General features: G+C 44.2%; 3 protein-coding genes across 15 annotated transcripts in view; 1 reads left to right on the top strand and 2 right to left on the bottom strand.

Moving 5' to 3' along the window:
• LOC110495811 (neuronal membrane glycoprotein M6-b) overlaps nucleotides 1-14,131 on the bottom strand; it is a 32,965-nt gene extending 18,834 nt beyond the window's left edge. For 2 of the 4 annotated variants that reach the window (XM_036952260.1, XM_036952261.1), the window contains exon 1: nucleotides 13,986-14,131. In XM_036952260.1, coding sequence (XP_036808155.1) covers nucleotides 13,986-13,989 — 4 coding nt within the window. In that variant the 5' untranslated portion in view covers nucleotides 13,990-14,131. Of the gene's footprint in view, nucleotides 1-5,424; nucleotides 5,832-13,985 lie in introns of those variants that run through there. The other 2 variants (XM_036952258.1, XM_036952259.1) reach the window with 1 other exon arrangement.
• Nucleotides 14,132-14,920: 789 nt separating this feature from the next.
• LOC110495810 (gem-associated protein 8) lies at nucleotides 14,921-24,900 on the bottom strand. Of its 3 annotated transcripts, none has more exons than XM_036952262.1 (5): nucleotides 17,563-17,681; nucleotides 17,087-17,166; nucleotides 16,755-16,805; nucleotides 16,211-16,580; nucleotides 14,921-15,993 (listed from the first exon to the last, which is right to left on the bottom strand). In XM_036952262.1, exons 3-5 carry the CDS (start codon nucleotides 16,755-16,757, stop codon nucleotides 15,734-15,736), a joined length of 633 nt encoding a protein of 210 aa, XP_036808157.1. In that variant the 5' UTR covers nucleotides 16,758-16,805; nucleotides 17,087-17,166; nucleotides 17,563-17,681; the 3' UTR covers nucleotides 14,921-15,733. The 3 variants fall into 3 exon arrangements, with proteins under 3 accessions (XP_036808157.1, XP_021426930.1, XP_036808158.1); XM_021571255.2 differs by lacking the exon at nucleotides 17,563-17,681 and adding an exon at nucleotides 17,356-17,497; XM_036952263.1 differs by lacking the exons at nucleotides 17,087-17,166; nucleotides 17,563-17,681 and adding an exon at nucleotides 24,762-24,900.
• On the top strand, nucleotides 17,182-25,933 carry LOC110495807 (motile sperm domain-containing protein 2). Of its 8 annotated transcripts, none has more exons than XM_021571253.2 (16): nucleotides 17,182-17,323; nucleotides 17,679-17,764; nucleotides 17,853-17,910; nucleotides 20,390-20,545; nucleotides 20,880-20,966; nucleotides 21,295-21,449; nucleotides 22,031-22,091; nucleotides 22,418-22,456; nucleotides 22,552-22,676; nucleotides 23,107-23,262; nucleotides 23,404-23,501; nucleotides 23,694-23,787; nucleotides 23,877-23,973; nucleotides 24,134-24,263; nucleotides 24,410-24,512; nucleotides 24,866-25,933. In XM_021571253.2, exons 2-16 carry the CDS (start codon nucleotides 17,732-17,734, stop codon nucleotides 25,016-25,018), a joined length of 1,545 nt encoding a protein of 514 aa, XP_021426928.2. In that variant the 5' UTR covers nucleotides 17,182-17,323; nucleotides 17,679-17,731; the 3' UTR covers nucleotides 25,019-25,933. The 8 variants fall into 8 exon arrangements, with proteins under 8 accessions (XP_021426928.2, XP_036808150.1, XP_036808151.1 ...); XM_036952255.1 differs by having other exon boundaries at nucleotides 17,221-17,328; XM_036952256.1 differs by having other exon boundaries at nucleotides 17,243-17,323; nucleotides 17,683-17,764.
• Nucleotides 25,934-26,566: the final 633 nt, after the last annotated feature.

Below are 26,566 nucleotides of genomic sequence, written 5' to 3'. Positions count from 1 at the left end.
GGTTTTCATACCTCACTGGTAAGGATGGACACTGGCCCAATGTAAAGTTCAGTCCATTTCTTACAGATGCCAATGGAATCAAAGATGGACTCCACAGCAGAGATTGGCCAGAGAGCCCCCTGTCCTTTCTTAGTGGTGGTTATTTCAACATGATGTTACATTGCGAATACAGATACAAGTGAACCAAAGTCATGAGAGAATGGTTTCACAAACAATTAGGGAATAACACACAGTCTCATGGAGCCCATTTCCATAGAATAGATTTCCATTCAATGTTTCCATTAATATGCCATATCCTCTTTTGTCTTTTGCTCCATTTCACTCTCTTTGTAGTCACTGGGCAGAATCACATTGGCTGTCTCTCTTTATGATCCTGGACGTATTGATGTCATCGTTAACGATGACGAGAGTTAAATCGGGCACACTGAGATTTATGGGATGTGAGTGGAGCGAGCAGATTGGGCATTAGTAGGCGATGGAAGAGGGCCAAAGAGACTGGCAGGAGGTTGGCACGGCTGGCATTGCGTTGGAACAATGCATGCTGCTCCAACCTGTCACTCAGTGCTATTCGTATACCCACATACAGAGCATACTGTAGACAAAATTAACACACAGCATAAACACACTAATGTGCACACAGACACGTACAAAAGGAGTAAAACATACATAATTGAATTCACACAGCCTAAGGAGCTGCATGTGGATACTCCCACTAAAATACATCTTATGCATGCATGCATGAATGCACACACACACACTCCCCGGGTGGAGGCTGACAGCGTGTGTGTGTGTGTGTGTGTGTGTGTCAGAGAGAGCAAGAGAGAAATTGTTCAAGGCCTTGGAGGTTAATTAAGATAGTGGAGATGAGAAAGAGATGACAGTGAATGGGTGAGAGAGGGATGTAGCAGACTGACTGAAAGAGCGATGGGATATGAAAGAGAGGGCGAGAGAGTGAGACATTAAGAGAGACTGGGTCAAATAAATGAACAGAGAAAAAGAAAGGGGAAGATGGGGGGAGAGAGAGAATCGCCATGTAGCCAGCAGCATGAAAATCCTGCCAAGTGAAGGCGTCACTGTACACTCAGACGGGTTCTTTGGCTGTCCCCATAGGGGAACCCTTTTTGGTTCCAGGTAGAACCCTTCTAGATAGCACCTTTTTGTAATGAGAGACCTGCCTATTACAGCCATGATATGAGAGAGATACCAAGCCAACACATAAAGAACTAGGAAACCTGCTCACTCCTCCCTCGCCCCTTCTCACTCCCACCTCCACCTCCCCCCACGTCTATCAAACAACAGGTCTCCTGAAGGGGAGGGACCTTTAGATACACAGGGCCTCAGCTGGACCTTTCCTGAACCTTCTGAGAACGGAACGACTGTGTGTGTGAATTTCTGGGATCTTTTATTCCAGCTCATGAAACATGAGACCAAAACTTTACATGTTGCATTTATATTTTCGATCGGTGTAATTTTCACATACAAACGTTATATGTCCCAATCAAAATATGCTTTCCAAAAATAACATGGTCGTTGTGCTAGAATGTTCCTTTTGATTGCCGATATTCTGCATTTATCCGAGTGCCCTCAGGTTTCATGTGTCCATGTAAACAGGATTATTAGGGAAATTGTTCTTCTTCCAAAGCATGCAAACGTTTTAAATCAAACTATTTTATTAATCTGACATTCCACAATAATTGCATTATTGCATTATTATGTGCATGTAACGGCACTCAATGTAACCAGGGAATTTCACACACACCACCTACATCCACTTATGCTGCAGTTGGATACATTGCATTGAGAATCTTTACACAGAGGTTCAGTACAGTAGAGGGTTTAGCACAAGGGAGCATAGCGCTGCGAGTGTTCTGCCTGCGTTAAGCTTGAACGGTAAGTGAGGAAATGTTCTACGACTCATATATTAAAACGGAACCCATCAGCGCTCCACTGTTACGCCCCATCGCCGTGGTGGTGATGATGCAATCCCTCACGGTTGTGATCTGAAGATGTGGACGGCAACGCAGCGGAGAGTTACGTAAGGGAGAACATACTAACCCCTGCCCCCTCCCTCCTTTCCTGTGTGATACAGGGAGAATAGGAGGTTTATGCCTGGCTAAGTCAGTCTGACATCATCGAGAGAAAGAGAAGGAGAGAGAGGGAGGGGGAGACGTAGGTGAACTGACCGAGCGGAAAATGGTGACAGAGAGTGAGCGGAAGAGGAGGGAATAGGAAAGGCCAAAGGAGAGAGAAAGAGGAGAGAGAATAACTATCCTGTTTCATACAATAGGGTCAGAGACCAGTCCCTGTACTGAGGCACCACAGGTCCAAATAGTAGGGATATAGCCTATAATAATTTAAACTCTCTCGCTCTCACAGCCTCTACTATATTGGAGTACAATATAGCCCAACTGAAACCCCACCTAGCCTCCTCAAGGGGTTTGGCAGAAATACAGGGAGGGATGCCAACTGGGTGTTCGAAATCACAGCCAATGTGAGCGGTTGAGTTTGTCTTCGGCCTGAAAGGCGGGCGTGGCAGATGTCAGCAGAGATGTTTTATAGGCTACATTGTAAGGGACTTTGATGTCAGGTCACATCTTTGGTCAGATTACATTATGAATTGTGACGGATGCGTCAACTGAGGTGTTAGGCCTGCGAGAATGCTTTGGTTCGATCCCTCGAGGCCGCCTGGTTGCCCGAATCTACAGCTGTTACTGTGCAACTGATGTTGTTGGATCCCCAATGGAGGCGAGGCACTTACAACACACAAGCTTCTTACATGACATGGCAGAGCTTCAACTGCTTGCCCTACTCACTCTAAATCTCTTCCATCTTAGAGATGCTGAGGATTATGGTGCAACGTCCACAGTTGTAGAATATACTCCAGCTGTAGATCGTGAAGACATTGCCAGCCACACAGCCCCTTCCCTCACTGGGAATGCCATCCACAGCCATACCCCTAACCAATCCATAGGATATCAGGTTACATTCATTTCGTAGAGATGAGCTACATATCCTGTAGAAGGTTAGTTCTGCAAGTGTCATGTAAGATGATTCACCACAGGAGAACTTCCTAAGGAGATGTTATACAGTATTGGGGAAGCTACTCTTAAAATAATGGTTTACCAAGCTACCAGTTACTTCACACGGAAGTTAAACGACACTAAAGCTACCGGTAAGATACAAATATAGTTGACTTAACTAAAGTTACTTTGAAATTGTAGTTCACTACCGCCAAACTACTTTCTTGATCAATTATAATATCTAAATCTGAAATGTCATAGACTAGAAGTTGCCAGAACAGACCACTGTGGAGTCAGATGTTAACATCCTGTGTGATTTGGCCTATTAAACACAACAACTGTGTTTTAGGTGAGAATTAGGCATGTCTGATGCTGAAAAAGGAAGGATGTTAATAGCCTACTTCACCCATTTTCTTTTTTTCTTGCAAAAACAGTAGTGTGCAGCTCCTGTAGTTAGCTACACTTCTATATACATGGCAAAACAGGAATTAACTACTGAAAACACTGTCAAGATTTGACTACCACCAAGCTGCTGCAAAATCTATATGTATAGTTCACTACTCCCAAACATTGATGTTATAGTGTTAGTTATTAGGTCAACGTAGGCTATTTGTTGGCTATGGCAAGCCTTATGACATGTAGCATGTATGCCTACTAAATGTAAATCGCCATGTAAAAAATATTCAAATGTAACCACATCTGAACAACGCATTGAATGGATGGGGGATGGGGAGAAAGCCTTGGTGTATGTTGTACACTGTTCGGGGAAAAGAAAGGTGCTATCTACAACATAGGTGTTATTCGGCTGTCCCCATAAGAGAACCCTTTGAAGAACCCTTGTTGGTTCCAGGTATAACCCTTTTGGTTAATTGGTTCCAAATAAGTGCATTTTGGGTTCCGTGTAGAACCCTTTCCACGGAGGGTTCTGCAAGGAACCCAAAATGGTTCTAACTGGAACGAAAAGGGGTTTTACCTGGAACCAAAAAGGGTTCTCCTATGTGGACAGCCTAAGAACCCGTTTGAAACCCTTTTTTTTAAGAGTGTAGGGTTATATGGCTAGAAACAGGAGGATGGATGGATGGGGTGGAAGGGTAAAGAAGCAGCACTGAGGACACCGTTTTAGCTGCTACATAGCACTGGCCTCTAAGAACTGATTTAGGATCAGATTTGTGCATTCAACTCCTGACCTCAGCCACAGGGAGGTAATAGAACCAGCTGCTATTAGATTTAGTAGGCTGTAGCGCCAAGGGATAGTCTGTATCAAAATGATTGATTGAAATAGTGATTGTAAAACAGTGTAGCCTAATTGAGGTGATGGACAATGTTGCCTGTTATCTGATTACCGAGAGGTAATGACTGGGCAAGGGTGTTATTTTGCCCCAGTAACCTATATCACAAACAAACGTAGTCCCTATACACATTCCTATACATTGGGCAAATTGATTCGGCCCCACCCCCTACTTTGTAGCTGGACAAAGGCAACGACAACCCAACATATAGCGGAAACAATATTATGCCTTGCGCATAGCCTACTATTTATAATTTGTCATTCCATGACCAATGGTGGTCAAAAGCTGCCGTTTTTACGAGAGTTATCATGTGAAATGAGAGGACCGAGCTTGGTCTGTGTCAAGTGGAAAGGGACCCCAGTTTGTGTGTCGCTGATCCCTTATTCCCAGATAGATGTTTTTTTGTGATTTTTTTTTTAAATCAACGCTCGCCAACATACGGGCGCCCTGCGCTGCATCCTCTTATACTCGAACAAAATAACCACATCCTAATTTATCTATTCCATAAACCAAAGACAACAATGACAGTCACATTGACGACCACGTTTATGGCAAACTCCCTTTGTGAAACGGCTATTTCGCAATGATGAGATCCAATCTCGGCAGCAGTGGTCCATGCACCTGACCATTAGCCCACACCATTACGCGCACCTGAGACAAAAAATATATATATACAAAAAAGGAGACAATACAATGGAGACAACCCCGCCTTTGATGTGCCACACGAGTCATTTATCATTTTCACATGATTGAAAAACAGGGTAATGGTGATTCTACATGGCTGCAGCAAAGCAAGGCACATTGGCATTAACTCTGCTCCATAAAACCGAGCGCGCGCCTTCAGCCCTCTGTCTTGGTCAAGCAAAACATGTCCAAATAAAAATCAACGTTGATGCGACACACACACAAACAAATAATGTCATTTAATATTCTTTGTAATTTGTAAAAGGCTCATAACAAAACACATGCCAGAGCAAGCCACCGTGCAGGAGAAAACAGCGCTTTTGTGTCACGTGAAGCGAAGCCATCGCAAGTAGGTGAAATCGCGCAGTAGTCTAACAGTACGGTTGAAACGCGCAAAAACGCTCCGTATCACAACAACGACCATTCCGTACCTTTGCTTTCTTCCCTCTCCTCTTGGTTTTCCTCTGTGGTAGACTCCATGACTGGCTTCGTCCCATCCATTTGGAATCTTTTCCTTTGAATACTTTTTCTCCCTGGCTTTTGGATTCTGACTTTGCTCTCTCTCTCTCTCTCTCTCTCTCTCTTTCTCTCTCTCTCTCTCCCTCACCCTCTCTCTCTCCCTCCCTCACCCTCTCTCTCTCACCCTCTCTCTCTCACTTGCAAGCTTAGCTCCTCTGTATACACTAGGCTACAAGATTCAAAGGTCTTGTCCGATTTTGCACAGATTAGTGCTCCCTAAACGATGCCAGCTAACGCTTTAGCCGTATGTCACTTGCAATCCCAATTTGGCGATGAAAACGTCGATCATGGCAGATTTTTTGAGCGCCCATTCTATTTGATAGTATATCACGTGACCCATCCCTGCCTCCAGGCACATAGCATCCCTACACTTCTGGAAAAAAGGGTTCCAACAGGGTTCTTCAGCTGTCCCCATAGGGTAAACCATTTTTTGGGGGGTTATTCCAGGTAGAACCCTCTTTGGTTCCAGGTAGAAACATTTTGGGGTCCAGGAACCAAAAAGGGTTATTCAAAGGGTTCTCCGGACAGAAGAAGAACCCTTTAAGGTTCTATATAGCACTTTTGTTTCTAAGGGTGTACAGCTATATGACACAGGCGAGAGAAAGAAAACAAGCAAGAGAAAGAGAGAGAAAAGGAGAGAGAGATACAGATAGTGAGGTGGTCACCCCTCCAGGGTTATAGGTTACTGCACCGCAGGCTGTATCTGTTAGCACACACATGCACCAGTGTGCAAACTCACAGCACTGACACACAAAAATACACACACGTCAACGCTCACATATGCACTTGCACTAACGCACAGCAGCTACCACACAAAAACACACCGCCCACTCTCCATCTGGTGACTAGAGGGCTAGAAAGAGAGAGAGTGGGTGATCTACAGGGAGTATGAGAGAGAGAGAGAGAGAGAGAAGAGGAGAGAGGGAGAAGAGGAGATACAGAGAGAGAGAAAATAATGCAGAATAGTCTAGGCTTTATTTGATCTGTAGTATAGGCCTACAGTTTGGGGGGGTTGGGGGGGGGGGGGGGGGGGTTACAGACTTTCCCATCCTAACAAAATATTAGATATTTCATGCTGAACAAAGAATTACAGAGAAAAAACATATTCATAATTAATTTGAATTAATTTGCTGTGTACTATTGTTCAGCTCGTTTTCTAATAATACACACCTCCTCAAACAAAGGGACGCCATCTGCCCCGAATCCTCTTAAATAAGGTATTAATTCTGATGCACGTGGCCTAATGCAGCTCAAATGCTTGGTGTCTAGCTGGACAAAGCCTAGTGCTCTGTCTGTTGTAGCAGAGCCACACAACTGTCCAGGAAAGGGGCTTTCAGAGCACACACAGGTGTTTTACAGAATGGCATCAGGAGTCAGACTCTGATGGTGGAAAGATCTTCATATGGAGGCTCAGGCTGGCTCTCTGAGCTGAGCACTGGGCAGTGCAGTTTAACCCTACAGCTAGGCTCCTGAAGGTTGAATATCGTCACACAGACACACACACACACACACACACACACACACACACATCATCCACCCCCACCCCCCACACACACTATCCAATCGTCATAGAGGGGGAGCAAACCGCAAACCTCCTGGGTGAACCTCAAGGTCCATTTCCCCCACATCCAATAATCCCTTATGCTGGGTCACAGATTAAGCACTTGTCCAGAAGATGAGAAGCAGTGGGCCCTGGCACTCTATCCTTCCGCACACATATAATACACACACACACACACACACATAATACACACACACATATACTACACACACACACACACACTACACACACTGAGGTTCGGATCCAATCTGTTCCAATTTAGGAGATATAACAAGTCAAGCCAATACTGTATATCCTCTCTGGAAATCTCCTGCAGAATCAGACATTGGGCTTTGGTCAAGTAGAGTGGCTATCAGCCCCAATCATAGAATCCTTGACCATAGTGTCATACCAAAAACAGCTGTTCTAGTTATTATATTTCTATGGTTAGTCCGTGGTTGGGAGGGACATTGGGGAATGGGGGGGATTTAATATCCCTGTATATTCATCCTCTGAATCCAAATGACTGCATCCTGTATACTGGCTGTGAATTACCCACTAAGGACTAACAAATGCGGTCTAGACAGGCCAAGAACTAACTCTCTCTCGTTTTAGTGTGGCCCTCTGACACACTCCGGTCAAGGCCACCCTGATCACTAGTCTTTGCTGGCTCATTCTATGTCCCAGAATTCCTCTCTCTATTAAAGTCCAAAAACTGCACTGAACCAAAGATGTCAGCCACATGGCTACCCTTTAAAAAGAACTCAACAATGTAACACTGCCTTTAATTCCTCAGAGGAAATGACTACTTACTTTCTTATGACCACAAAATAATAATAATTTAAAAAACTATGAATATGAATTCAGGTGCGGGACCGGGACCCCTCTCCTTCCTCATTACTGTGGAATAGAGAGAAACTAGAGCCACAATGGGTCGTCTCTCTCCCAGTAATGAGGCCATTACGGCTCCATTATGCCCTCCGATGTAGAGTTAATGGGGAGAAAGGAACAGTCTGGCCTCCCTTTGATGTCCCTGGAAACAACACTGCAGTTATGTCCTCAAATTCTGTCCCACTCCCAAAGCACCTCCATTTTGGAAATCGGTTTGCAAAACTTAACCAATTCGTTAAAGGATATTTATGTACAGTGCCTTGCGAAAGTATTCGGCCCCCTTGAACTTTGCGACCTTTTGCCACATTTCAGGCTTCAAACATAAAGATATAAAACTGTATTTTTTTGTGAAGAATCAACAACAAGTGGGACACAATCATGAAGTGGAACGACATTTATTGGATATTTCAAACTTTTTTAACAAATCAAAAACTGAAAAATTGGGCGTGCAAAATTATTCAGCCCCCTTAAGTTAATACTTTGTAGCGCCACCGTTTTCTGCGATTACAGCTGTAAGTCGCTTGGGGTATGTCTATCAGTTTTGCACATCGAGAGACTGAAATGTTTTCCCATTCCTCCTTGCAAAACAGCTTCGAGCTCAGTGAGGTTGGATGGAGAGCATTTGTGAACAGCAGTTTTCAGTTCTTTCCACAGATTCTCGATTGGATTCAGGTCTGGACTTTGACTTGGCCATTCTAACACCTGGATATGTTTATTTTTTAACCATTCCATTGTAGATTTTGCTTTATGTTTTGGATCATTGTCTTGTTGGAAGAAAAATCTCTGTCCCAGTCTCAGGTCTTTTGCAGACTCCATCAGGTTCTCTTCCAGAATGGTCCTGTATTTGGCTCCATCCATCTTCCCATCAATTTTAACCATCTTCCCTGTCCCTGCTGAAGAAAAGCAGGCCCAAACCATGATGCTGCCACCACCATGTTTGACAGTGGGGATGGTGTGTTCAGCTGTGTTGCTTTTACGCCAAACATAACGTTTTGCATTGTTGCCAAAAAGTTCAATTTTGGTTTAATCTGACCAGAGCACCTTCTTCCACATGTTTGGTGTGTCTCCCAGGTGGCTTGTGGCAAACTTTAAACGACACTTTTTATGGATATCTTTAAGAAATGGCTTTCTTCTTGCCACTCTTCCATAAAGGCCAGATTTGTGCAATATACGACTGATTGTTGTCCTATGGACAGAGTCTCCCACCTCAGCTGTAGATCTCTGCAGTTCATCCAGAGTGATCATGGGCCTCTTGGCTGCATCTCTGATCAGTCTTCTCCTTGTATGAGCTGAAAGTTTAGAGGGACGGCCAGGTCTTGGTAGATTTGCAGTGGTCCAATACTCCTTCCATTTCAATATTATCGCTTGCACAGTGCTCCTTGGGATGTTTAAAGCTTGGGAAATCGTTTTGTATCCAAATCCGGCTTTAAACTTCTTCACAACAGTATCTCGGTGTGTTCCTTGTTCTTCATGATGCTCTCTGCGCTTTTGACGGACCTCTGAGACTATCACAGTGCAGGTGCATTTATACGGAGACTTGATTACACACAGGTGGATTGTATTTATCATCATTAGTCATTTAGGTCAACATTAGATCATTCAGAGATCCTCACTGAACTTCTGGAGAGAGTTTGCTGCACTGAAAGTAAAGGGGCTGAATAATTTTGCACGCCCAATTTTTCAGTTTTTGATTTGTTAAAAAAGTTTGAAATATCCAATAAATGTCTTTCCACTTCATGATTGTGTCCCACTTGTTGTTGATTCTTAACAAAAAAATACAGTTTTATATCTTTATGTTTGAAGCCTGAAATGTGGCAAAAGGTCGCAAAGTTCAAGGGGGCCGAATACTTTCGCAAGGCACTGTATATCTGACTTGGCAAACTGGATCGGTCCGATCTTTCACAAGTCAACATGTTTAATTCAAATATCGACTCAACATCAGAGAGATTATGTTAGGCCGAGGGGATGTTAATTGCTGTTGCTATGGTGACATGTCAACATGACGACAGCCATAAGCTGATTGAAATCTATGAAACTAACGATGCTATCGGTTCCTAGGACACGTCCTCCGTGTTCTCTCCGACAGCCGAAGTCAATAAATTGCAAATCTTTGAAATCCTGAGCCTAATATGGATGGCTGTAAAGAGAGTCTATATATAGTCAACCCTGTGGGTGGATGTTCTGTCTAGGCCAGAGCTGCCCAACCCTCTTCCTGGAGATCTACCGTCCTGTGGGTTTTCAGTCCAACCCTAATTTATCACACCTGATTCTACTAATTAGCTGCTCAACAAGACCTTAACTAGCTGAATCGGATACGCTAAATTAGGGTTGGACTGAAAACCAACAGGACAGTGGATCTCCAGGAAGAGGTTTGGGCAGCCCTGGTCTAGGCCATCAGCAGTTCAACTTATGACATGGTCTGTAGACGATCTCCCCAGAGCTAGTGGATGGCCACCCAGACAGAGGCTTTAGAACAAACAGTCATGTTTTTGTTTACGCCTCAAGCTCTCTCGGTCTCCCTCCCTCTCAAGAGCTATTTAAAGCCCCCGAAGACCTGCCTCCCCTCCACCGCTTGCGGGGCTCTCCATCCATTAGAGAAAACAACAGGATTTTCTCAATGCACCAAGAACAACAAGCACACCACCCCTAGAGGCATTCTGCATGCACCTGCATCATCCCAAATGGCACCCTATTCCCTCATTAATGGTACTCTAAAAGTAGTGAGCTACTGTATATAGGGAATAAGGTTCAATTTCAGACACGCCCATGTTATTGGACAAGTTCACATGATTCTCATGACCCCCATTAGGTCACCCTACTGCAGCCTACCGTGTTTCCTCCAATGGGCGGCCCTTGTCTGACCCCTGAACCCTCTCTGAACCGTCGTCGGAGTCTAGTGTCCTACTAACCTGGGATAGCAGCAACCCGTCCAGTGATGGTGTGTGTCTACTGCTTATCGGGTGGGGATGCAGTTTCATCAACTGATCACAAACACCAGAAACCAAATTAATACACACACACACACACACACACACACAATCTGGGAGTGGGCATTAGGAGCCTCCTGCTGACGCTTTAGTCTAATCCTGGCCATTTTAATTGCCTTTGCTCCCTGTAAAAGGGAAACGTTGGCTGGGAGAAAACCAGTGGATGTTCTGATTAAGTCAACCACAGCTGGAACTAGAGCACATGGAGGGCTGTGAAACAGCAGCGACTCCTATTCTGCTCCCCTGGTTAGACGGGGCAGAGCGGACAGAGCCGGCCACACGGGACGTAATCTGGCAGGATGACCCACTTTCCTGCCAGGCCGTTCTCTGCGCACTCTCGCCCCGCCCCTACGCTGACGGTCGCTAAGGAGACGCCTAGCTCCCTCTCATCAGGGACTCTGAACGTGGATGCTGGAAAGAGTTAATCCTTAGTAACCAAACACACAAACATCAACGGAGTTGTAGGTTCTGGCGGCACCTTTCCCAATCCTGCCGACAACCTTGCCTGCTCATACTCACTCCCCACAGTTTTACTAGAGCAAACACCCACATACAGATCCACTCTCACACATGTACATCCATGCAAACTCTGATGGTCGCGTCTGACTCTCAGACGCTGCCTAAATGAAAACACCCGCAACTCTAGTTTCCTCACCTTAACTCTGGCTGAACTATACTGTGTGGGCCAACAATTTCCTGAGCCAGCATCCATCCCTAGATATATAGGGATGTGAGGGGAGTTACATAGGGAAGGGAGGGGGGAGTTACATAGGGAAGGGAGGGGAGTTACATAGGGAAGGGAGGGGGGAGTTACATAGGGAAGGGAGTTACATAGGGAAGGGAGGGGGGAGTTACATAGGGAAGGGAGTTACATAGGGAGGGGAGTTACATAGGGAAGGGAGGGGGGAGTTACATAGGGAAGGGAGGGGAGTTTGAGGGTTCAAGAGACTCCAAGACAAAACACTGAGATCCCAGGAATGGAGACACATTGGGATAAAAGTGTCTGAATAACACAGGGGACAGGTCACAACTTTCCTCTCGAGAAGCAACCACTGTTTGATAAAAACAGATCATTAATGCATTTTGCTTTCCCGTCTATCTTGTGCAACATCTTCTGGTCAGAGAGCTCAAAAGCCAAGGAGCTGAGGATGGAAATCGAGGCGGCAGTCTGGGGTCTCCCAATATCTCACCACCGTCTTTGCTGACATGCTAAACACAGCCCTCCTACTCCACCCCCCCACTGTTTTATCTGACTATCCCCGTAATCCCTCTGGCCCTCTGGCCCAGATACTGCAGGCAGCGCAACATGATGTCACATCACACACCCCCCCACCCCCCCCCCCCCCCCCCACCATTTCATATATCCCCCAGGAAGCCAGGGTCACATGACCAGGGCCTTTGCTTCAAAACAACCCGCCCCCCACCACCCAGGATAATGTCGCACCTGCGCCTAGCCTGTCGCTCCAACGGAATCCTTTACAGTGATCACTCAGAGGCCAAAAATAAGTCATTTTGCAGGAGGTTAGTATCATCATCGTCATCGTTATGGTTCCCTTGTAGATGCAAAGAAAGATTGACACGGCTACAAATAGGCATGCTCGGCCTGTATGTGTGTGCATGTATGTGTGTATGTGTGTGTGTGTGTATGTATGTACGCGCACATGAGTGTCCCCAGATCACACGTGACAGGATTGAGAAGGTGCTTTTAAGCTTCCAGCATACATAGCTGTCGCTATGGCAACAAGTTATCTCAACGATCCATCCATCCATCTTCCCATCTCAGAGACCAGAGAAACCAATGGTTGCATGAAAGTCTCAGAAATGGCTCCTACCACGTGATTGGTTACATTAGCCAGACAGCCAATGGCGGTCATGGAGATTTCTTTACAGTGAGAAGTGGGGTAAGAGAGGAAAAAGAGAGGAGTAAGACCTCCGCTCCGGTTCTCCATTTACCCAAATATCCTACGTTAGTTTACCAAGTGTGTGTGTGTGTGTGTGCACATGTTCATCAAGTGTGTGTTGAATAGGCTCTTCGCTGTTCAACTCACAATAAACAAATGGCCATTTATTTTATTTAACAATTATTTTACCAGGTAAGTTGACTGAGAACACATTCTCATTTACAGTAACAACCCGTGGAATAGTTTCTGGGGAGAGACTGGGGGATGAAGGAGCCAATTGGAGCCATCTCTGTCTGTGAAGCGCTTCATGAAGCAGTAACGCAACCGTTTCCTAACCAACCAGAGGAGAGCAAAGAGAGAGGAGAGCAAAGAGAGAGGAGAGCAAAGAGAGAGGAGCGAGATGGCTCTTATTGGAGAGGTTGGCTGACAACTAAGTGAGGTCCTCGTGGGTAGACAGTCAGTGTCATAAATCAAACTCTTTGCTCACACTGCAAGCAGAAACAATTTCACTACGAGAATATTCCCAGTCTCTGTTGGGGCAGAGCGTAGTCTGCCATCAGACTCCATGGATACACACTGCCAGGTCGGCGGAGAATGTCCAGAGTAAAATTAATTATTCCAAGGCCACAGCTGGGACAGAACACTTGGATTCTTTCCCATCCATTTGGGCTACAACAGGGGCCAGGACACACTGTCACCGCATTCCCTTAATTTATTAGCGTAGACAGAAAAAGCTAACATAATATAAAACAGAATACAAAAAAAAATAACGATTTATTATCTGTAGCCTACTACATTCTTTAGACCTATTAGTTTATTGGATTATCATTTTTTGTTGTTACGTAAAGTCAGCCAAATCACAGAAAATGCTCAGCACTCAACCATTAGACAGTAGACTAGATTAGGCAAAGGAACTATGAGAGCGCAGTTCAGATGATAGAATTTATACCTGCCACCATAAAGAAAATCACTTAACATCGCCTTAATCTTGTCAATTGATCGTGCGTGTAAACTACGTCTATGTGCCCACTAAATAGAGCACTCTATCCTGCTGAAAACCATTGTTATGACATGAAAAACAAAAAAAATACATGTATACTCAAGTTTTCCAGTTGAAGAAAAGGAAAGTATTGGGTATTAATAATTGCACCTACCCATTTTGTTACTTTCGTAGAATTTCAGTGCTTGGCCGATGCGATGTGACAAAAAGTTATGCAAGTGGGGAACTGTTTCGTGCAGGGCGCGCGCTGGAGCACCAGTGCGCGAACGCTCTCCCCGAAATCAATGCACCCCATACCGCAGGGACGGGGGAAGGGTGAGTGACGTCGCTGCTGGGCCTTGGGCCCTTTTTAGTCAATAGAAAAGTGTACTAATGTCTGCAACAAAATTGCATTCAATATATTTTGATCTATATAATGACATGCTTGATGTAGTATTTTAATTTTGTATTTAACCTTTATATAACTAGGCAAGTCAGTTAAGAACAAATTCTTATTTACAATGAGGGCCTACCCAGCCAAACCTCGGCCAATTGTGCGCTGCCCTATGGGACTCCCAATCACAGCCGGATGTGATACAGCCTGGATAGTAATGTTTTTTTGGGGGGGGTTGTTTTTGTCAATACTGTTACAGTGCCTTTCTTTTTGTCAAATTGAATAAACTTGAATGGGACAAGAGAAGTAACATCAGTGTTTATGGTAGGGGAGGAAATTATCTATATAATATCACGTGACCTCTTGGCTTGGCCTCCATGGCCAGTGGGATAAGAGTGAAATGCCAGGTGACGCAAGACCTCTGCAGCTCCTACCCTACACAGAACGCCACCAACGGTTTGCTGCACCATGACCCCAATGTAAATGTCATGCGTGTGTAGATGTAACTCACTAGAGTAGAGGTCTGGTTCCGTGTACTGGCCCCTTTTCTAGCAGTTGGACCAGCTGATTACCTGTGACAGTAAGTTGCTTTAAAAATCAAAGCCAAAACCTTCACTACAGCTATGCCGGAATCCACTGAGTGGCTGGATTCTCATATATAACAGACTCAGACCAAATTAAATCAAAGTACCAAAATTCTATTTACAGGGACATAAATGATCATTAGCCTCACTGAAACAGAATTTGACATTTCAAATCTGATAACGTATTTAGAGTTTCAATTCATCACAAACATTCTTTATTAGAAACTATATCAACAATCTATAAAAAAAAAAAATACAAACAATTTTGATATAAAACAGACACGTGGGAAGAAACCAACACATTGTTCTACCTGAGCCGCTGAGACAGATACAACCCATCAATGTTGAGAAAGAAGCAGACAAACATTGGGGCGGAGGCTATTATGCAGTATCTGGAGATGATGAAATCAAAACCATCTCTTTCTTCATTTATGGTTGAATGAAATAGGAAAGAAATCCCCCCCAAATAAAAAAGAAATATACAAAAAACTACCTTGACAGCAATAATAGGATCATAGATTGAAAGCTAACTGGACATGAAACCATGTTCGTTGACAGAACAGGTAGCCTGAAAAAAAATATTTCACTTTTGAGTCTAAACTCAATTTGCTGGGGGAGCTTAAACATTTATGCAAATTGTGTATACTCGTCCTCTTCTTATGAATTTGTCATCATTTCATTGTGAAACCAGAAGAACAGAAATAACTGGCTAAGAATGACAGAAAAAAAAATCCCCCCCCCAAAATGTTGGTTGACTTAAGATTTTATGGTGAGAGGGGAATGTTTAGGCACAGTGATCAGGTTGCAGGGAGTACCTCTCCGTTTCGATCAGTTTCCTCCCTACTGAACATGACCCAGTTTCCCAGCTCTGTGTTTCAGGGGGTTGTCTCGTCTGGAACTGTGTTGGTGGGCTCCATTGGAAGAAGATGGATGTCCGTAGTGGAGCTACAGTTTTAGAGGGATGACGGGCCAGTATTTGGGCTGTTTCTTGTCACAGTTTCTGTCGAAGGTGAGCTGCATGGCCGTCTCCATACCCTGGACCTTTGCCGCGTCTTCCCCGTACAGCTTCTTCATCTCAGCGCCTCGGCGCTCGCCCGGCCGCTCAGAGGGGGGCAGCGACCTGCCGTGCCAGGAAATTCTGTGCATGTCCTGGTCGGCCAACACGTAAGTATCCTGCTGCTCCGCCTCCAGCTGCTGCTGCTTCTCTGTGGGGAGGAACACAAGACACAAGGCGTTTAAAGTCAGCCTCAGAATACTTCATAATTCATTACATGTAGTTGTAATGGTGCGTTAAGTTGTGTACTTATACAGCAATATGATCAAAAGATCATATGACCGTGGTGTTAGGGGGTTATTATAGAGTTATTAACACTCAATGTGGAATTTTTAGATGTAGAGACTGACACACACACACACACTCACTGAGCTCCTCCTTGTGCCGCTCAGTCTGGGCAAAATACTGGCGCAGCTCCTCTGTGATCTCCATGTTGCTGACATCACATTCGATTTCACTGTCCGAGCCACTTTCCCCGTCCCCCTCCTCGTCATCTGCACCCCCCTCCAAATCCTCTTCCACGTGGTCCTTAGCAGTCTCCTCTGCTCTCCTCCCTCCACCCTCTCCCCCATGCCAGTCTGCGTAGCGTTGGGGGTACCCTGGCCCGTAGGCAGCCTCCCAGGCCTTTCTGTAGGCCTGCCTGTGTCTCTGGTGCCAGTTCATAGCCTGCTGGTAATGCTGCCAGTAGTGGCCATACACAGGGTGGGCAAACCAGGAGTAGATGCTACAATGGTCCTCCTGTCCAGGACAACAGAGGATGGATGAGATTGTCATCACCATGATTCATTGATAACACCCAACCAACATACATTGTTTCATCAATGTTTAACGTGCAAAACTAACCAAAAAGTGCAGAACTAGGCTAACCAAAAAAGTCCAATGTGGCATCTTGACTCTAGAAAGGCACCTTACCATGGTGGTGCTTCTCCTGCAGCGTGGTTTAGATCGCAGCTACAGTCTAGTCTGTAAAGAGAAATGTATTGTTGTCATAAAACACTTAATTTCAAAACTTGTACTAGCTAACGTTAGCTGGCTAGCATAGGCGCTCCAGGGGAGCCATAGCGAGCAAATTATCAGCAGCTAGCAATGACATCATCAAAACAAAGATGGAGGCAGCTGGCGGTTAGACACACACCAGAAATAAAATAGATATGTCCTCAAACGTCAATAGCTATAACATTATTATAGACGGTAACTCATTGTGAATAAATGCACGATACGTTATAACGTATATAGCTCGTTACCTTCATTTAGTGCAGTACACTCAAACGCTGACAAACGCATACGGCAACCAAGAACAGGGAGAAAAAAATATCCCAGAAGCCTTTGAAAAAAAGAAGCTATTTAGTTCACGACTACATGGTGCCACCTAGTGGATAGTAGTTCAAACTAATACATAGAGAGCCAGTCGGTTAATTAATCAGATGTGTAGCGCAAGGGCAAAAACCAAAACGTGCAGCCATGGAGGGGCCCAGGACCAGGTTTGGTAAAACTCTGGTCTAGAGAACTTTACCTGTCAATTGGCAGTGGCACACACAGGTGCCGAAGATTTGATATGCAATTTGTGCGTCATACATGTGCTCTGCTACAGCTGTAGTCTAAATTAAATGGTTTGTTTTTGTTGTCATTAGAATGTTTGAGTGTTCAGTGTTGACTACAAAATCTGTTGTAAACTATCCAACCTCATACTGTACAATCATTGCATCCATTTAGCCTTTACCAATCAAAGTGGCAGGGCCAGACTGTCGAAATTACATTGTGGCTTTTAAGCATTTGGAGTGTCAGTTCGTCTGTAACAGCTGAAATGTTGAAACATGATGGTCTACTTCCTCCCAGACAGCGCGTCAGGCACACATCCGAACCAACTGGTTTTGGTTTGTCTTTTGAGCATGACGGACGCAAGATCGGCTTTATCAGAGCAGGTAAGCCTAATAATAACAGTAAAAGTTGACATTCTAGTTGTAACATTTGAAGAATTGGCGATATTTTGAAATCTTTCCTCTCAAACAGGACATTCTAAAGAAAATAGAGGAAACAAGAAAACGATTCCGTATCGAATATGCACAAGGTGAGCGCTCTGGTTTCTACTTGTTGTCCTGGAACAGCTGTTTGTGGATAGAGTACAGTCGTGGCCAAAAGTTTTGAGAATTACACAAATATTAATTTTCACAAAGTCTGCTGCCTCAGTGTCTTTAGATATTTGTCAGATGTTACTATGGAATACTGAAGTATAATTACAAGCATTTCATAAGTGTCAAAGGCGTTTATTGACAATTACATGAAGTTGATGCAAAGAGTCAATATTTGCAGTGTTGACCCTTCTTTTTCAAGACCTCTGCAATCAAATCAAAATCAAATCAAATTTATTTATATAGCCCTTCGTACATCAGCTGATATCTCAAAGTGCTGTACAGAAACCCAGCCTAAAACCCCAAACAGCAAGCAATGCAGGTGTAGAAGCACGGTGGCTAGGAAACACTCCCTAGAAAGGCCAAAACCTAGGAAGAAACCTAGAGAGGAACCAGGCTATGTGGGGTGGCCTCTTCTGGCTGTGCCGGGTGGAGATTATAACAGAACATGGCCAAGATGTTCAAATGTTCATAAATGACCAGCATGGTCCAATAATAATAATAAGGCAGAACAGTTGAAACTGGAGCAGCAGCACAGTCAGGTGGACTGGGGACAGCAAGGAGTCATCATGTCAGGTAGTCCTGAGGCATGGTCCAAGGGCTCAGGTCCTCCGAGAGAAAGAGAGAATTAGAGAGAGCACACTTAAATTCACACAGGACACCGAATAGGACAGGAGAAGTACTCCAGATATAACAAACTGACCCTAGCCCCCCGACACAAACTACTGCAGCATAAATACTGGAGGCTGAGACAGGAGGGTCAGGAGACACTGTGGCCCCATCCAAGGACACCCTGGAATGCTGTCAATTAAATTCTGGGCCACATCCTGACTGATGGTAGCCCATTCTTGCATAATCAATGCTTGGAGTTTGCCAGAATTTGTGGGTTGTTTGTTTGTCCACCCGCCTCGAGGATTGACCACAAATTCTCAATGGGATTAAGGTCTGTGGAGTTTCCTGGCCATGGACCCAAAATATCGATGTTTGTTCCCTGAGCCACTTAGTTATCACTTTTGCCTTATGGCAAGGTGCTCCATCATGCTGGAAAAGGCATTGTTTGTCACCAAACTGTTCCTGGATGGTTGGGAGAAGTTGCTCTCGGTGGATGTGTTGGTACCATTCTTTATTCATGGCTGTGTTCTTAGGCAAAATTGTGAGTGAGCCCACTCCCTTGGCTGAGAGGCAACCCCTCACATGAACGGTCTCAGGATGCTTTACTGTTGGCATGACACAGGTCTGATGGTAGCCCTCACCTTGTCTTCTCCGGACAAGCTTTTTTCCAGATGCCCCAAACAATCGGAAAGGGGATTCATCAGAGAAAATGACTTTACCCCAGTTCTCAGCAGTCCAATCCCTGTACCTTTTGCAGAATATCAGTCTATCCCTGATGTTTTTCCTGTAGAGAAGTGGCTTCTTTGCTGCCCTTCTTGACACCAGGCCATCCTCAAAGTCTTCGCTTCACTGTGCGTGCAGATGCACTCACACCTGCCTGCTGCCATTCCTGAGCAAGCTCTGTACTGGTAGTGCCCCGATCCTGCAGCTGAATCAACTTTAGGAGACGGTCCTGGCACTTGCTGGACTTTCTTGGACGCCCTGAAGCCTTCTTCACAGTAATTGAACTGCTCTCATTGAAGTTCTTGATGATCCGATAAATGGTTGATTTAGGTGCAATCTTACTGGCAGCAATATCCTTGCCTGTGAAGCCCTTTTTGTGCAAAGCAATGATGACGGCACGTGTTTCCTTGCAAGTAACCATTAATAACAGAGGAAGAACAATGATTCTGAGCACCACCCTCTTTTTGAAGCTTCCAGTCTGTTATTCGAACTCAATCAGCATGACAGAGGGATCTCCAGCCTTGTCCTCGTCAACACTCACACCTGTGTTAACGAGAGAATCACTGACTTGATGTCAGCTGGTCCTTTTGTGGCAGGGCTGAAATGCAGTGGAAATATTTTTGGGGGATTCCGTCAATTTGCATGACAAAGAGGGACATTGCAATTAATTTCAATTAATCTGATCACTCTTCATAACATTCTGGAGTATATGCAAATTGCCATCATACAAACTGAGGCAGCAGACTTTGACACAAATATACATTTTCATTCTCAAAACTTTTGGCCACGACTGTAGACTAAAGTAGGATTGCGCAACAACAGCAAACATTTCTCCTGAGAACACTGAAATCCATGTGCATTTACACTTTTTGAAGTGTATATCAACCTAGAGGTGTGTGTGTGTGTGTGTGTGCAGTATATGCCACTGTTTTGATGCTGCATAGTTGTCCATACCAATCATAAGTCGAGTATTTTAACCTGAAACTATCACACATGTTTTAAACCCGAAGCATTGCAATGCAGCTCAACTGGATTCAATGTACCACACAAATGCACAGAGTAATAGTGCCCATTTTCCCTCAGACTCATCAGACAAGTATGACTCCAGGGATGTGGACAGGTTATGGAAGGATGATGTTTTGGTTGATGGTTATCTGGAGTGGCGCCACTTTGAGGTGGAGGAGACCTTGAAGATGATCGATGAGAGTCTTCAGTGGAGAAAAGAATTCAAACTGAATGGTGGATTGACCTTTGCCTTTACAGGGACTTGATGTGAACCAGTGGCCTTGTCCCATACTGTATAGCTGTATTAATGAACATATAGCTCCAACAAAGAACAGTAGAATAGCTGTCTAGAACACATACCAGATTATTGTGCATTCTGCAAATTGCTGACATACTTCCACTAGTTGAACATGACGGTGTTGATAAGATGTTTTCCGCTTTGAAATGTCATTATGTTATGAATAGTGCTATATAAGTATAATATATAAGAATTATGTATTATTATTATAGACCGCATTGATAGTCCGGTGTGATTCATTTATTTTTTTTATATCCCTTTCTCTTCCAGACATCAACGAAAGCTCTGTTCAAAAGTCTCTATTTGAGTCTGGCATGCATTATCTCCATGGCTATGATAAAGAGGGCAACAAACTGTGTAGGTTTTTTATTTGGATTTTTCTCAACATATGTGCTCACTGCCAATCAAGAAGGTTCTGTTGTGAAAATGTTGTTTCTGAAATACCTCATTTATGGCCACCAACATTTTATCTCTTGTAAAAGCCTCATCCTTTCTTTGGGGTGCTGTGATAATTGTTCTATGCATCTTACTATTCAGATTGTAGTTTCCTGATTTAGGTGCAGACACAATTCTAGTTAGGATTGAGATTGTAATTTTTGTATGGGTGATTACAGTTTGTCTTTTTGAGCTATTTGGGTCTCTGCCTTGAAGGCGTCTGAGGATTACCCATATGCTGTCTGCCCAGTCTGGTTCAGGGTTAAGCTGCACGTGAAGGATGTGAAGATGTTGACGGAGAAGAAAAGGTACGTGGCCTTCTGGTTGGAGAGCTACGCCCGGCGGGAACCGGGGATTCCCCTCACCGTGATCTTTGACATGTCCGAAGCGGGTCTAAGCTGCATTGTAAGATGTCTGCTCTCTCATTCCCCTCTAGCTGATTTGTGTTGTGGAGCTTGGTGTCAATGTCCAAACATTTTGTGTTAACAAGTCACTGAGTGGATCTTTACAAACTAATGCTTGTCTTTGGGTGATTTTAAACTACCTTTGTGAAGACCCACTAAGGTAAACCTGAACTATCCTCACCTATTCTACACTGATGCATGTTCTGTTATTTCCTTTCCATATTATGTACAGTGCACTGCACATGTCAAGCACAAACATGTAGTAGAAGGCAAGCTCTGAAATACTAGATGCTGACTATTAATTGTATTCTAACATTTTTCTCTCTGAAGTGGTTTCTTAGGAGCGTCAGATGGTATAAACAGAAGCAGTGTCTGGAAGACATTGAGACAAAGTATTCTCTGTTGCCCAGTCTGGGTCATGCCTTAGCTTGGGGCTCAAAATATGGCAGGAGACATGCAGTACAGCTGTGTGCTTTCAAAACAAGTTTCTCCTCACATGCCAGGGTGAAAGATATATTGGTTTATTTGTTGAAAATATTTATTTGAATGATAGGAATTCTCTCTTCTCTTTCTCTTGTATAGGACATGGATTTGATCAAATATATAATCAATTGCTTCCAAGTGTATTACCCTAGATTGCTTTGTAAGTATCCATTTCTTCTGGTGTGCTTCCAACACAGGAGGTTGCTGAGGGGAGGACGGCTCATAGTAATGGCTGGAATGGAGTAAATGGAATGGTACCAAACACATGGAAGCCATGGGTTCGATACCATTCCATCAATTCCCTTCCAGCCATTACTATGAGCTTGTCCTCCCCAATTAAGCTGCCACCAGCCACCTATGGCTTCCACCTGGTGCATTTGGTCCCATAGCGTTAAAGGACTCAGTGGACCCAATTGCATGCTTTTATTGCCTACAGAGAATGTCAAATGAATCATGTTATGATTTGTGTGTCCTATTTCATTTCAGCCAAAATGCTCATGTACGAGATGCCATGGATCATGAATGGTGAGTCACTTAAAGAAGAAATTGCTATGCTTCCACTCAATGTCACTGTTGCAGTCAATACTACTAACTACACTCCCCCCATCTTTTGTATATAGCGGCATGGAAGATGGTGAAGAACGTGCTCAGTCAAGACGCCATCGACAAGCTGAAGTTTGTGTCCAAGAGTGACATCCAGAACTATGTTGATAGGGAGAACCTCCCGTCCTACATGGGAGGAACTGTGTGTAACTTACCGCTCAATGGCCACAATGACCCCCATGCATCCAAATATCTACTGAGCACATAAGCACATGCAGATGTTAAAACATCTGTGTATGCCCATTGGCTAACATGACAACATGCATGCATGTTGCTTTCGGTACAGTGCATATGATGCACAAGGCAGACACATGACCGACATATACAAGAGTCATACATCCACGTTCTCATTTAAAGCTGCTGTGTCTTTGCACACACACATACTCGCATACATACAAACAACGCCATTTGCTGGTATCATGCATACAGTACATAAACCAATACTCTTTTGTATACACACACACACACCTTTCCAGAATTCATCACCAGTACGTTATACTACAAGGATAAATAATTGATGTAATACAAATGCATTGCATTTACTATGGAGTTCTTCTCTCATTTTCTCCCAGGACCCATTCAAATTCAGTTACCCACCGTTGCCTGATGACGTCTTCCAGAACCCCATATCAGAGACTGGACAAGAGGATGACACTGAGTCAAAGGATGATGACCTGGAGGCCAAGGACACCCTGGAGCCGAGCTCTCCTATACTCAGAACCAGAAATGTTGTCCTTCATTCCCCCTTACGACACCCCTTGGTTTTAATACTGAACTTTGTTACACTCTCAAATCTCATAAGTGCATTGAATGATATCAACAACAGTAACAATTAGTATCCTTGATTTCTCTGACTTTGTCTGAGGCAGGTATACTTGGCCCAGGATGGGGACAATGATGGCTCCATCAGATGGAAAGGATCCCGTAGGCCAACCGTCACTTTCAAAGGCACCTTACTCTATATCAGGTTAGCTTTGGATTCTGTGTATTTGCCCTGATACATACAGTATAGTTTAAGCACTTCCAAAACGTATTGAGTCACATAGTTTCCAACCACAGACCTCACACTACCTTTTAAGGTTATGAGGCAACTGTTTACACTAAGTGCTGCTAGACGGAGATGATATGTGGCTCCCACACTCTCGCTCTCTCTTTCCAGTCCTGATGATGAGTTGTGCTTTGGCCACAGAGAGGGTGAGAAGAGATGTCCGATCATGCTTAATAATGTCACCAAAAACCAAGTGGCCTTCAAGGTCAGTTCTCATGTTGCTCTTTTTAAGTGTGTGATTGCATCATTACAATATACTTGTATGAGAGCAGCCTTGTTTGTGTTTTGCCGCAGGTGCGGACCACAGCCCCAGAGAAGTACAGGGTGAAGCCCAGCAATAGCAGCTGTGGGGCGGGCAAGAGTATGGAAATCACTGTGTCCCTGCATGGAGGTACTACATATCGTAGCCCTAATTCCTCCATCTCCTCTGTCTCTATGTAATATAAACCCATCATTCAGGTTTTGAGAAGGTCAAGGACTAGCCCATGTGGAATTGTTGCTGTCCTCTAATTGTTTGTGGTCGAATTCCCTCCTCTCTGATTGGCTCTCAGGGTCCCTGTGCTCTCCTCAGGACCGCTTCTTAATCATGGCTGCTGAGATGGAGCCATGTAGCGGTGGGGGGAGCACAGACCTCGCCCAGTTCTGGAAGGGTGTCCCAAAGGCTAAAATAATGGAGCACAGGTAGCACCATCTATTACACGCACAGAACACAACTCAAACCAGTTTTATGAGTATTGATTTGTTGACTGTCACTAAAGGCAACTAGGCCTCGAGGACGCATGTGTAAGGACTGTTCACCAATGGTCTTCTATTTTCTTTACCTTCAGGCTGCGGTGTCGAATGCTAGAGGGCATCAAGTCGGTACTCAGCCCTGTGACTGACAGGTCTCACAAAATGGAGACCAATAGCTACCAAGACATGCACACCACGGTGAGTTGTGACCTCGGGCGACAGACAGTGACACACACACACACACACTTATTATGCAAATGTCTCAATAGGACAATTACATATTTACTATTATCTTTGCATGCTTAAATGTTCAATCTATCAAGTCCATCTGAAGTCAGTTTGTGGTCTGAAAAAGGTCCGATACTTCACCTGGGTCGTGTTCCATATGGAAGGGAAAGTGTCTTTTTAAACGTTTTGCAACTGAAGACAAAAATGGGCATTACTTACGGGACAAGGGCAGGTAGTCCTACTATGTTTCGGTCTGTTTTCTTCCATTTGGTGCCTAATGAATATGCCCCGGATGCCGTTGGTGCCCTCTGATCCTCCCCCAGCTCCTTCAGTTGATGGCCAGCAGCTCCAGGCTGGAACAGAAGATGGACCACTGCCTGTGGTGGCAGAAGCTCTTGACTGTACTGGTGACTACACTGACGGCCTTGGGCTTCTCTGCCCTCTACATACAGTACACTGGGGAGTGGCCATTTTGAAACTTTCCCACGGTGGAGGAAGAAGACAGAAGGACCAGTCACAGTGGAGTCAGGATGAAAGTCAATTTCTGATTGGAGCAGAAATATGAGGAACTGCTCGCAATCCACTCTATGACCTTTGGACACTGAATATAATTATATTTCTACACTATCAGGTTGGAATAATACTGTGAAATTATGAAAGTAATTATAATGCCCTTTTAGTGTAAGACGTGTTTGAGTGGGTGATGGCTCGAAGGGATCTAGCTTTCGTCAAGTTAACGTCAGACTTGACTTTTCGTAGCAGGTTAGGAGAATTAGGTTAAGGTTGGCAACTTTTTACATTAATTTGACAAAAGCTGGAGCCTTTCTCGCCATGACCGTTTTGATGGTATGGAGTTTTGGCCTGCCTGGTGACCTCAACAGGCGGTAAATTATTTAATAGACCAATAAGAAAGAGGGTTGCAAACTTCTCTGCCAATAACAGCTAGTTTTCAGTTTTCCCGTACCCACTCAGACCATTCCCAGGCAGTCCTAGCAAAATTATTGCTTGAGAAATTTCACTTTGCTAAAAAGCTATTTTTGTTTCTTTTTTGACCATGTTTTCAATTAAAATCACAGTAAGGTACTTCATTTTTACCCAGAAAATGATTTGATATTGAGATAAAAACAGCTGCATTGGACCTTTTTAACCTATCTTCTGAATTATGTCTAACTACAACTATTTACTATGGGTTTATATGAATGGAAGACCACAAATAGAGTTTTATAGCCAATATGTCGTCTTGGTGTTTATACAGTGTAATTTACATTAGTTGTTACGTTGTAAAAGTCCTGTAGCATTTTTCCTTGATTCCTCTGCAGAAGCAGCCAAATACCAACATACACTCTGATATAAACACATTTATTGATTTGATTAAAAGATGACACTCACTCACCTCTCTCCCTTTGACACCAATGCAAAATAATTGTGCTCTGAAGCACATTCTGAGATATTTACGGAAGTAATCAACGGTTGTTGTTTTTTTTAAAACACCTGTCTGTCACTATGCACTCCACATCCAACTCACTTACAAGGAATTGGGAGAGACACATTCATACATTTTTCTGAACGAAATAGGCAACGTTGTTTTTAATTGGTCTACTCTACTGCATAGTGTGTGGTTGGCTTCTTTTGGCAGAGGAGCCCCGCTTTGAGCAGATGGCGCTGGGGTGACCTTTCCCCTCCGCTGATGTGACAGGCGTTCTGGAGGGAGGTGTAGATGGAGAGAGAAACAAACGTTCTCCTCCCAACACCTCCACTGATTAGCTGGGGACATGGCGGCTAGGTGATACACCTCAGACAGAGATAGACAATTTAATGGCTGACACGCATTCCGTGCGACAGATGTGATCACTAGGTGGGTTTTTTTTCTCTCCCTGGTAGTTTTCTTGTGTAATTATCTTGACTGTTATTACACTAATTGAGTGTGATTCACTATTTGACTCCCTCTTTGATGCTGAGGTACGGCCTTCCAAGAATAGATGTAGAGATGTACAGCAACTGCCACATTAGATAAAGTATGTGTG

This window comes from Oncorhynchus mykiss, chromosome 18 (genome assembly GCF_013265735.2).
Source record: "Oncorhynchus mykiss isolate Arlee chromosome 18, USDA_OmykA_1.1, whole genome shotgun sequence".
NCBI lineage: Eukaryota > Metazoa > Chordata > Actinopteri > Salmoniformes > Salmonidae > Oncorhynchus > Oncorhynchus mykiss.
Note: the sequence above shows the minus strand (reverse complement) of the source record. Positions and strands in the feature narration are given on the sequence as shown.